At 32.9% G+C, this 13,154-nt stretch overlaps 1 protein-coding gene across 2 annotated transcripts; it reads right to left on the reverse strand.

The window, feature by feature from the left end:
* Window positions 1-2,161: 2,161 nt before the first annotated feature.
* LOC129312107 (actin-depolymerizing factor 7-like) lies at window positions 2,162-4,405 on the reverse strand. 2 transcript variants are annotated; one of them, XM_054954691.1, is made up of 3 exons: window positions 4,361-4,405; window positions 3,431-3,690; window positions 2,162-2,682 (listed from the first exon to the last, which is right to left on the reverse strand). In XM_054954691.1, the coding sequence occupies exons 1-3, from the start codon at window positions 4,361-4,363 to the stop codon at window positions 2,532-2,534; spliced, it is 414 nt and encodes a 137-aa protein (XP_054810666.1). In that variant the 5' UTR covers window positions 4,364-4,405; the 3' UTR covers window positions 2,162-2,531. The 2 variants fall into 2 exon arrangements, with proteins under 2 accessions (XP_054810666.1, XP_054810663.1); XM_054954688.1 differs by lacking the exon at window positions 4,361-4,405 and having other exon boundaries at window positions 3,431-3,798.
* Window positions 4,406-13,154: the final 8,749 nt, after the last annotated feature.

The following is a 13,154-nucleotide window of genomic DNA, read 5'->3' on the forward strand; positions in this document are numbered from 1 at the left end:
ATTTAATCTAATAATATATATGTGATAAAATAAATTACATTTTTTCACAAGGACTTAATTATTTAAATGGGAGAATATTTATAAATGAAATTCAAGAGCAATGCCATGTGAGAAGCATAATGTAAACACATGCACATGCAAAGCTCAAATTAGGTCAACCAAGTCAACAACCCTAAAGTGTGGCTTTTATGTAATATCTCCCAACCAAAATGAATTTTTAAAAACCAATTGGACCATTATAAATTTGGGCAAATATGACATTTAATCCAATAAAAGTTCAATTGTTCATAAAAGTACAAATTTGGATAAACAAATTCACCCCTTAGGTGATTTTATCACTTTTAACACATAGAATGCATGTAACTAGGGATATATCATGCAAAATAGATTTTAAATGTATGGATAAAGTGTGTAAATAATATATCTAATCACCAGGCCCTTAGTCAAAGGGTTTAAGGCTGAGCCCATGAACCTATTTTAGAAGAAAAATTAAAAAAATTAAATATTAAAATTAATTAAAATATTCTAAACTTCAATCAAAATTAGAATATTATAACCACCAAATTTGCAATCTCCCTCAACCAAATTGCTTTAACATCCCCAAGCGTGTGTACAAATGGCATTTCGAGCAGAAACTACGTTCTAATCACCAAATTTGCAAACATTGCCTTGATATCTACAGTGTCATTAACTTTCTGAAGGTAGAGACAAAACTAACAATAAGAACATTGCAATTTAATCTTTAGCTAAGTTTCTCCTCTTCTTGAGACCAAAATTGAAACCAAAAATTAAGGGATTCAAAAACATAGACTCAACTTGCTAATATGAATAGGGCAATGAAGTTTAATAAGATCATTGCAAAGATAACAATTTCAAATAAATGTACATATCATCATGAACACAAAATCAATAAGTGAAGGCACTTAAAGTAACCACTAAAACAATATGACAGAATCAGAGGCACTTAAAGCAGAGACTGACTTATCAAGATAGTCAAATAGAGGCAAATGAAGTCTGAAGATAAGATAGATAACCAAAAGCTGAGATCGAGACCTGCCATTGCCAAGATCAAGATTGATCAAGATGAGTGAGGAGAGGGAGAGTTAGTGACTTGCCATTACCAAGAATGAGATGATTGAGGGAGGGAAAGCTAGTGATCTAGATCAAGGGGCGAGATCACCTTAGTACTATGAGTCTATGACTTGTCATTACTGATATCAAAAGGAGAACACTGTGAAGCAAGAGGCATGACTGTATTTGCATCGTTAGGGAGAGCACCGTGAGGCAAGAGGGTAAGCAAGCACCAAGATGAAGATTTGAGGGGAGAGCTATCTACTCGGGTGTGAGAGAGGGGGAGTGATTGACTAAGTTGAGCGAGAACATTAGGGTTTTGACCAAGTGATTGAGGCATTGAATTTGATTGGAAAAGGGAAAAAGGGAAACCAAACTTGGAGGATCTCTCGAGCTTGAGCTCCTTTTTCAGGCCCTATTAAGGCCAAGTTTTAAAGCTTGATTTCCCTAAAAAGGTTCAATTTCTCAAGCCCAAACCCTTATAGGCTTGGGCTTAAATGGGCAATCCTCCAAGCCCATCCCTTATTCCAACTTTATCTATGTTGTCCCTTTCTTCTTTTAAGCCAGCTTGTCCTTACTTTAAATTGATCAAGCAAGGATGGGCCCCTTGGGCTAGGGGATAATTTACACACCCTCCTTGTCATTGGGTTGGTTTAATTACATGTGACGATTCCTAATATTTTACATTTTTGTGATATTTTTCACCATATATTTAGGGAGTCATCAATATGGTCCTTTGGATACTATTTCCCTATTTGATTAAAAGAAATTAGAGTAATTTCATAAATTACAATTCATTATTGGTACTTTTATATTTGCTTTTTAGGCAATAAGATTAAACATTTAATTTGTTGAAGGAGAAAACATAGTTATAAGAAAGATATATGTAATTTAAGTAAATCAAGTAGGATGGCTCTGGTAAAATTTTATATAAGTGGCACTATTCATAAATAATAAACTGCATAAATCAGGTTTCATTATACAGTAAAGAGGAAATGTGTCTAGTAATGAAATTAATAAAGATAAGCATTTTGTATTCTTTCAAAGAGCTACAAGGAAAATGTTATATATACACAGAATCCAGCCCAAGTAAAAGAAGCAAGTGATTTTATAGAGACACTTGACTTAGGAATAAGGATTATTCTGCCACCCAAAATAACAAAACCAGCAACAAGTTAATGAATTGATTGGATTGTTCTTCAACTTAAGAATAAACACGTCATGGGATGGGCAAATGGCTCTGGAAAAAAAAAACTATTTAAAGCATTAATCAATTAATTGATGATTCAGACTTTGATTAAATGAATTAAAGAAGGGAATAGTACATGCCACTTTGGATGAGTACTTAATTAGTTGAATCCAATGGGCCTCTATTAATTAACAGAGATATATCTTAGCTTCTTTTTGATAGCGATGAATATAATTTGATCGAAGAATTCGAGAGGCTATAGATGGTTTTATTAGATGGCTCGGCTTTTCACAATGTCCAAACTCATCTCGCTTGGATCAGTGGCTTGCAGTTCAAATTGAATTCCATCCAGCTCTCTCTTGAATCTATCCTTAGAACTTGCATACACCATCTTCATCCTCACTTTTGATGTGTCAGGAGACCTGCTTAATTATAATTAATATCACAATAATTATAATCATAAAACAGCTATAACTTTCTTAAATCACTAATCCAAACAAATTTCTTACATGTGCTTGTGTGTGAGCAGGGAGAAACTATCTCTTCATACCTTTTTACAGACAATTTTCTCCGTTTAACCATAATCATTTAACAGTGGAAGAACACTAGTTAGGCATGAGATTAAAGGGTTAAGATGCAAAAATATCTAGAAACCTTTTCTTAAAGAGCTTTCAACCTTTCCCAATCCATTAAGTTTTATCTTTAGAACTTAATGATTAACATCAAGCTATTTTAACAGATAAGGGAATGCTGACCCATTTTATAAAGTCAATGTGTACTCAAATACCATCAAGAATACCTGAAGCTCCTAGAAAAAAAAAATCTTTGAATATTTTTGCATCTTAACCCTAGATTAAATATGTCATTCATTTGATCACTTTCTCAAAACAGCATTATGATTTCTTTTCTAGAACCATCAACAGTGTGTTTGCAGATGTATGCTGTTGCTAAATTTTTTTCATTCCTGAATCTTGCTTCTCACAAAGGCACTATGATTTCTTTTACAGTGTGTGTTAATAATGATTACATAGTCATTAGACCAAATGAACAATCAAATAGATATGAAAATGTAGAGATGATCCGCTTTGGAGCATGTGTGGTGGTTCATTATTGCACTCATATTGCATAGATATTACTAGATATTGCACTATTTAGCAAGTACACACGTACCATGCAATGAAGAAGATCTTGCTTTTCTGGCAATTCTCATCAGTAGTGAAATCAAAGTCATAGACAGCATAACGACACTCGTTGCTCGGCAAACTAGAAGTGAAGTCATCGTAACTTTGATTGGGGCCACCCACGGATTCAACCACAATTTGTTGTTGTTCTATTTTGAAGATAATAAAACGATAGCTCCTCTTAGCTTTAAGTTCTTGAAACTTAATTTTGCAGTCATCACTTACTGCCATTCCTGATGATGCATTTGCCTGTTCCTCATACATTTCCAAACTTAGTAGCCCCAATTTATATATAATTAATAGCTATACAACAAACGTATACATGCCTGCCTCATTTATTTTGCTTAGTTAGTAACATTTGTTGATAGTCAAAACTCTTGATGAATTAATTCAAACATTAAAACGCAACAAGTCACCAAATTATATATCTCCAATATTTTTTAGGAAAGACTTACAGTTGAAGTATATACATGCATTAAGAACGTACATGTTTAGTTTTATTATAGAAACCATCCAAATCAAGACTAGACATTTGAATCAGAATATGTGCACTGCCTAGCTAGTGTTCCTAAGCTTTTCCATATATGAGTTTTTTGTGCCGTGCTAGAAGCTGAATGAATGACATATTCTATAGTAATCCAATTTGTATATAGTACATTGAAAAGAGATAGAGAGAAAACAAATAATTTTGTTTAACCTTTTGTGTTTTCAAAAGTAAACAGATGTTGCTTATAATGGCTCTCGATCTAGGCAAGAGGATAAACAATTCAATGCATTTCTTATTTAATAAAAGAGATTAGAAAAGAGGTTAGTCTAATGATTGTATATGAACCCCACGTCATGTTACTCACAAAGCATCTAAGTATAAAGCAAAATCTATGCAGCTAATTAAATGATTGAGTGGGGAATTGAAGAGTACCATATTGACAGAAATGGGGAAGGAAGCCTCCTGCAATGGAATAAGAGAAAGGAGGAAAGAAAGAAAGAGAGAAAGAAGATGAGGATGGAAAATGAGAGGGCAATAGACACAGAAGAAATTAACCTCTCGGAAATAACGAGTGGAGATCCTTGTTTCTTGGAGGCATAAGGGGTTCTACAGCTTCGGTCAGATATTAACGCCTCGTTTTTGCTATTCTTGTTTACTTTCTATTCATCCTTTGGTTTCATTTTGGTACTTGTATATAATTCTTTTTTTTTTAAAATTTGGTTTTTTTATATGGTTAAGTTTGTATAGTTTCAAATTTTATTATAAATTTTTAAATTTTATGATTGTGTGCCATTAAATTTTATTTTTAATGCTACCAAGTATTTTTAAAGTTAAAAGACATGTTTACAACTTCATGCTGTTAATGCTGCCCTCTAATTAAAAAAAAAAACATAATAATAAGGCAAGCAATGTAGCTCAATTTTAATAGAAGCCACGTTTTGGCAAGTACTTTTTAGTTTTGACCTATGTATGTGTTGTTGGTATGCCACGTAGCATACATATAACATAAGTTCAATGAAACACACACACACACACACACACACATATTATTTTTTAAAAAAAAGTGTGATAGTGATGATTTTATAATTTATTCAACATATAGTTGTTGGCTTGGGTTTGGGAGTCAAACTCAAAGCATTGTGCCTTTTGAGGGTTTGCCGAGCATACCAGGAGAGTACATCCTTGAGATGAATAGTTAAATCAAATGATTGTATGATTCCTAAGGTCCTGTATGGATTCCTAAGTGAAATGAGAAACTTAGAGTACACCGCACAGATTCTACTTGCATAATTGATATGTGAGTACAATGACTTCTCCTATAGGAAGAGGAAATCTAAGATCAAGTAAACATAGCCTTGGGGATCCTAAACTGTACTAACAAAGAGAGTCACATTAGGCAATCTTTGGGGTTAGAATTCTGAGTATTATGCTGGGCATGTTTATTTGCTTGGGTTGATTGTGCAGAGTGTAGACCTTCAGTTATGCACTCTTCATCTATTTATAGAAAATGGCAATCCTTCAAATTTAGTGCTAGAAGGAGCTAGTAACTATCTATGTTATCAGATTGTCAAGGTGTACTCCATCATGTGGAGAGGTGAGGGGTAAGTGATTGTGTACTTCTGGTAGTGGGAAGAGTAGGTGAGACTAAGTCACGATCACTAGTACAAAAAGCATTTTTCGCCATAGTTAAAATGTATTTTTGGCGACAGAAGATCTCCTGTGGAAGAAAATAGTGTGGTAGTAAATATATATTTTTTGCGACAGGTATAATGTAATTGTGGCAAAACATGCTATTTTCGCCACAGGTGAAGGTGACCTGTGGCAAAATAACCTCTTTTGCCACAGGTGTATTTTCAGACCTGTGGCAAAAGATAGTATCTTTCGCCACAGGTCCTAGAGACACCTGTGGTGAAAGATAGTTTCTTTCACCACAAGTCCAACCTTCACCTGTGGCGAAAGATATCATTTTTTGCCACAGGTCTCTCTTGACCTGTGGCAAAAGATGGTTGAGTGGCGCACCTTTGTCGACAGTTGTAGTTACAACTGTCACCATAGATTTATTTTTTACCACAGTTACAACTATAACTATGGCCGTAAATGCTATGCTTTTTTTTTTATATAATCATCTATAATTATATACATCCCTTACTTTTACAAAACCTGCATTAATACATAAATAGCAACTCCAGAGGCCAATACAAATATATATTGCAAACATTTCAACTAAAATTTCCATTTGAAAATACACATATTTAAAATGTTTCTACTCTAACCCTGTTAATTCTAAGAAAAAATGAGACCAAAGATTTCGTATATGTCTCAACTCTCGCTTAGAATATGGCTCTAAATTTTGAAAGTACTGCAATTTCAATAACAATATATATAAATAATAACTCAAGTATATGACAAATTTCGTACTATAAATCATTATTAGCAAATTATTACATGATCAAATGAGTGAATAATACCTTGAGTGATGATTTCATACATAAAATCATTACATAATAACCACACTCTACACTACCTGGTTGTTGAGGACACTATAGAGATAATAAAAATAATAAATTTATTAAATCAATATTATAATCTTCATTCTAATAAGAGAATAAATTTGAAATACTTACTTGCATTTGCACCCACTTAATTTCATTCTTTTTCTTGTCAACCATTCCCACTGATTTTCAATATGTTGCTAATGATCTATTTACCAATATACACACTTAGAAAATATTAAATATATGTTATTAATAACACAAAATAGAATTATTTAAAGACTTACAATTCAATCAAAGACTTCATATCATCGCTTATTTCCCTTTATAGTGAACAAAACCAGTATATAGTATTTTCATATAGGCAAATGACAGGAAGCATCTAATGATGACTACAACATATTAATTTATATTAATATCACATCATTAAGCAAATTTTTATTAAATTGAGGGATGAATTTAAAATTTAATACCTTTCAATAATTGGTAAAAACGAGCACCTTTTCTTTTGCCTACACATCGTCTTTCCAATATAAGAAGCTCTTTGATTCACTTTCCCGATTGCGGTTAAAAGTGGAGACAAGAACCCATAATTATAATTGACACCGAGTTCGGTGCATATCTTATGGAGGTACTTTTGATAATAAAAATATGTTAGCAAGAAAATAAAATATTAAATATTAATCTAGAAATAAAATTGAACACTTACATAATAAACACTTGAATTATTGCTAAGTCCAACCAGTCAAAAATAATGAGATCATTAATGTCTTTTCTGGCAACTCTGAAAGTAATAGGCTTCCCAACAATCATTTCGCTTACTTTTATTTCATCAGAAAGTTCATTCATATCAACCACCACCAAAGCCAACTATTTCAAATAATCTTGCACCGGTTGGGGATTAAAACCCAGAGATTTTTTTGATTGTAGGAGTTCCTATAATTAATATATAATAAAAATAGAAATACCTATAATATTAATTAAGAAATATAAAAATTATATCTTTTCATACCTCATCGGTAACCTATCGGGCTAGTCTTTTCAACCAAATAATAAAATTATTCTCAGCTTATCCTACTATTTGCACCTCCTTAGTAGGGAATAACACAGGAGCATTGGCATCCACAACCTCTTCAACCGTGACCTTTACTTGGTTATGTTGTATTGGTTGGTGGTGCACTATAGTTGCATGGTTATACACCTTTCCATATGCAACTACTCGTTTGCCATGATCCTCCACATAAAGTATGCATGGCATTTCTTGCTCTGATAGGTCAGGATCAGACCCTGGATCTAGAACACCACCATAGTTCGGTGCTTGTTGTGATTGCATCTGGAGATTGCTAATCATTGATTGCATTTCCATCATCATGCTTGATTTGCATTCTGCTATCATCATTTGTACTTGATGCATTGGTACAAGATCAGGACGTGGTGGTGGTCTAAAATATTGTCTTATGCCCATGCCTTTTAGAACCCCCTAACACGGCCAGAGTGCTCTTCACTCCCTAATGCTGTGGCTAATATATCCTTCCTACCAGTAGATATAAAGGTCCCCTGAGAGGATGCTTCTATAAGAGCATCCTGAAACATGTAATCAACCAATGCAATTAGTAGACTTAAATCATATAATTGAGATGTTGACTGTAAAGATACTTACAATTTTTTCAGCCACTTCTCTAGCTTCTGGTGAAATATACTCTCCTTTTTTAGTCATCCGTCCTCTCTTCCATGCTTGTGCACGATTAATAGGAGATGGAGGAGAAACATCTTCAACATTATCAACCCCCGCCGCTTGTCTTTTTGCTTCCCACTTCTCTTGAGTCATTATGTCATAAACATATGCATACCCTTCTTGAGACATAGTATGGTTATATAGATTTTTCTTCCGACGCTCTTGACCCCTTTGACTTTTTTTCCTATTAACAAATAATGAAAAACATTTTTGTTAAAATAAAATTTTAATAATACTAGTTTGATATAATATTTTTCCTTCGCTTACCAAAAATTTAGGATCGTGTCTACTGTGAACAAATCTCATCCATGTGTCTTAATCAATGAATAGATACTTCTCCCAAGGTTTTTCCATGCCGATATCATTATCACTATCATCGTTTTCATTGTCATCCTTGGGAAACACATATTTTCTTGTAAGTTTAGACTTAAAGTCCCTCCATCAATCCCCGACATATTTTAGCCATTTGTATTTTAAAAATGGAGTTTCCTTTATGTCATATGTAATCTTCAAAAACACACCAATGATAAATTTAGTGACAACATATATTTTAAAATAAAAAGTAAATATGATATAAAGCAATTAGAAATACCAGTATTGTTTCCCAAACATCATCTCTATCACTTTCTTTTACATCATCCCACTCTTCCTCCAAGATGCTAATCTCTTGACGAGCCACAAGACTCACAAAACTCTTAAAAATATTTCCTTTTTTCTTATCAATTGGTTGGCCCTTTTCATCAAAGTCAAGATAAATCTTTTCATGATGTTGGGGCTAACTTAGTTAGTCGCGTGGCACCTCTTTTACCTCTCTTAGTCTTTGCTTTTTCAGTGCCACTGCTACAAGAATTTTTCATAATATTGGTAGCAAAAAATATAATAAATTTAAACTTATATATATTATGAAAGCATAAAAAAAACAAAAGAGATAAAATAAATTCACTAATATTATGTTACCATTATAAATATATTTTAATTCTTCCATAAGCCTTCATCATGATCAATTCTAACATCATAGATGTCATCGTCATCTGCCATAAAAGGAGGAATCTCTTCAATGCCAAAACTTGTTTCATCATTTTCATCATGAGAGAGGAGACTTTTTCCCAATAGTACGATGAACAACCTTTTATCAGCTGGATCGGTAACAGAAAAAACTTGTTTTGCATAAGTTGCCATGATGAAAGGCTCATCCTTATGTGTTTTTCCTTATGAAGATCCACTAAAGTAAAACCTAATTTATTTTCTTGAACACCATTCTTAATATCAACCCACATGCACTTGAAAATGGGCACCTTAAATTTAAAGTAATCAACTTCCTATATCTCTTCAATGACTCCAAAATATGATGAAGGTGCCACAGTTGGATTTTTATCTTTAGCACTGGAAAAATGAGTTGCTTCAGCTGTTACCATTACCCCACTATTTTGCATAGTGCTATTATCATGTATTTTTGTATAGAATAAATATCCATTAATGTCATATGCACTCCAAGTTGTAACATCCAAGTTAGGCCTATTAGCTAACCACCTTATTGTATCAGAAACATTAGCCTTCTGACGATCCTCATTTACTCTTGCCCTAAACCAGAGTGAAAAATGTTTGTTATGCTCACTTAACAACCATTTATCAGGCTTTTTAGGGTACCGATCCATTAATTCATTTTTGTGCACATCTAAGTAATCTTGAACATCATCGGTGTTATTCAGAATGTACAGATGTGCTTGTTGCATTTCTTCATATGTCATACGCTTTATTTTCATCCCTCGTGTCCCTTGCCCATGAACTCTCATTCCCTCGTGGCGAGACTCAGGAACTCCGATAGACTTTACTTCAGTTAGGTATTCAATACAAAACTCGACAACCTCCTCAGCAATATATCTTTCAATAATAGAAGCTTTTGGACGATGGGGATTCTTCACATACCCTTTAAGAATTTTCATGTATCGCTCAAATGGATACATCCAACGTAGATAAACATGGCCACATAACTTTATATCTCTCTCACCAAATGTACAATTAAGTGTACCATAATCTCAAAAAATGAGGGAACAAAATACATTTCAAGTTGACATAAGGTAATGACAACTTCGTTTTGTAATTCATCTAATTTTCTAGGATCTATGACTTTGCCACAAATTGAATTGAAGAAAAAGTTGTAAGTACTTTCATTCTCAACTTTTCATAACACATTAATAATTGCTATTTTAATAACTTGTGTTTTTCAAATTATGATGAATAGAGTGTCATTTCAGAAGAAGTTTCTAAAGGCGAGCTTCCTTAGGATGAAGATGTCTTAGAAAAGGCATTGAGGAATCATGATCACCCGGGTCATGTTAGGGTTTTGACATAGGGTCTCAAGGAAACAAATAGTAGGAAAAAAAGATTCCAAAAGATGTGCCTTCTTCAGTTGAGTTTAATGTTCTAAAACAACAAGTAGAAGTGCAGCAAAAAAATGATTGAGGCACTACTTAGGGCTAACGATTCTGGGAACTCACCCTTTGAGCACATAAGCCCCAGTAAGATAAATACTTGCACTGTGGCCCAGCCATCTAGTCAAATTCCTAAAGTATATATTATTTTTATTCCTTAACTTTAGTTTACCATTATTTTATTAACTTATTTTTATTTAAGGTGAGCACGATTGATTTTTTGTGGCACATAGCCCTAGTAGGCACAAAGTGGCAAGAGGCTATGTGTTTAATATCCCAAGGAAAAATACCATACACAATGCACTAATGCCTACAGACTATTTGTGAGGGTTAATTCTTGAACCCATTGATGCCAACTACCTATTACCCATTCCTACCTTAGATGCATTTAGTGTTGGAAAAGCAACTGGCAACTTTATTGCATGGCCTAGGGTTTTCTTCTGTGTAGAAGATGAAACACAAAATCGATAGGTATGCTAGTTACCTTTTTATGTATATGTTACATAATTGGTCTTTAACTATATAATTGGTGTTCAGTCCAAGGGGAAGCGCATCACTAGACAATCAAGCCAATTATCCAAGGTTGAGATGATCGTGCCAAATCAACTGCCAAATACCTACTAAAGCACACTTGAGACATACGTAAAGTTGTTTGTTGATTCTACAGTGCTTATTAGCTTTGATCAGAGCATGTACGATAGAAAACAACATTATATGAGTAGGATTAAATTGGTTAACAAAGTCCTCAAATGCATTTTGATCAGCCAAAATGTTGTTCATTTTTATATGAGGTACATATTATTTACATGACGTTTTATTATATTTTAAACTTAATATAATATACTAATTTGTTTAGTTTTTTTCATTTTGGTACCTATATGAAAATTTTTATTGTCCCTAGTAATCTTGTGTCAAAATTTATCTTTGTCTATCCTCATGATATCTCTACTCATCACAACATCACTACTAATGTGTGGCATAGCCAAGCTCAAGCATTAGCAATGTAGTTCGAGGTAAGAAACCCTGCTGTAGGGACATTATTTCTGGTACCTTATGTACAAGGGTGAGTTCAATGGTATCCTAATTTATTTAATTTATCTTGTCATTTTAAGTTTCATGACATGTGCTTTCAAATTATTTTAAGAGCTATTGGATGCTAATCAGCATTATGCCAAGAGCTGTTAAAATTACAAAGTTTTGCTACTTGAATTCTTCTAGTAGGTAGCCAGATAATAGACCAGACATGATAGAATTATTTAATTTGTAAGTTTATATTTTGATTAATATTTCTATATTTTTTTCATTTTGAATTTCTAATTTCAACTTATTTTCCTTCTTATCAAGGCTGTGGTGCTTTATCGCACCAAAAAGAACTTGCCTCAAATATTAAGGTATAAGTCATATGATCTAGCCTACCCTAATTGGAAGATAATAAAGGTAGTTCTCACTACTAATTTTAACAATCAATTTTAATTTTCTAATTAATTCAATAACATGTTTATTGGTTTTTCTATACAGTGCCCACGACAAATAGCATATAGCGAGGATTGTGGATATTGTATCTTGAGATTTCTTAAAGACATCATCACTCATGGGATAACTCTAATCTGCACTATGGTATGTATGTTATTTACATTCAACTATACATGATTATGAATTTTAATTTGTTAAAGTAATTAACTTTGTTGTCATTAGTTTAGTCTAGCAAAACACTTTGTTTTACTTAGTACTATGTTAAGCAATTGTATTGGAAATAAATTTTTCTATTTTAATGAAATTATTATTTTAATATAATTCAATTTAGTTTAGTATAATTATGGATCGACTGGATTGGATTGAACTAGTCTATATTTACATTATATTATTATAAGGGAGCTGCAATAAATGCAGCTAGTGTATTTAAAAAAAATCAATATATTGGATAGTTATTTAAGATGACCATCCAATATAATGAATATATTGAATGGTTGTAACCACAACCATCCAATATTTGACAGTATATTGAATGGTTATCATTATAACCATCCAATAAGTATATATTGGACAATTCTTAAAAATAACCATCCAATATATTCTTTACCTATACTACTTATTCTAACACTATATTAGACATCTTTGAATCATCTAATATTATAATATTGGACTATTGTAATAATTGTCCAATATTTGTTTTATCAATATATGATGCTACCATATTGGACGGTTCATATAAGCAAAAATAACCATCCAATATTCCCTTTTTTGTAGTAGTGGTAGTTTACCCATTAAGTTACTGATTAGACACACCTTCTACCACTTCGAAATCTCTTGCCCTAGCAGACCTTAGCTTTCTCTCTTCTCTTTTCTTGTGTTTTCATATTTGCCTCTCTAAAATTCACGCAAAATTCATGACTTTTGGGGTCATTTTTTAGTCCATGCGCTGCGGCGCATGCAGCACAAGCCGCAGCACATGACATAGTGAGAAAAATTATCACCACACATACTTGCTTCGACCTGAAATACTATCCTTCCACCTGTATATGTTCATTTAACATTCGAGTGAGTCAAATCATCACATAATCATCTAA

Source organism: Prosopis cineraria, unplaced genomic scaffold (genome assembly GCF_029017545.1).
Source record: "Prosopis cineraria cultivar Desert tree isolate PC_DT_omini unplaced genomic scaffold, ASM2901754v1 PC5, whole genome shotgun sequence".
NCBI classification, from domain to species: domain Eukaryota; kingdom Viridiplantae; phylum Streptophyta; class Magnoliopsida; order Fabales; family Fabaceae; genus Prosopis; species Prosopis cineraria.

What these genes read in the sequence shown, in the direction of transcription:
- LOC129312107 (XM_054954688.1), bottom strand. Translation starts at nt 3,705, where the DNA reads ATGTATGAGGAACAGGCAAATGCATCATCAGGAATGGCAGTAAGTGAT. An exon ending in AAGATCTTCTTCATTGCATG is followed by an intron (nt 2,683 to 3,430) that starts GTACGTGTGTAC and finishes ATAATTAAGCAG; the next exon opens with GTCTCCTGACACATCAAAAG.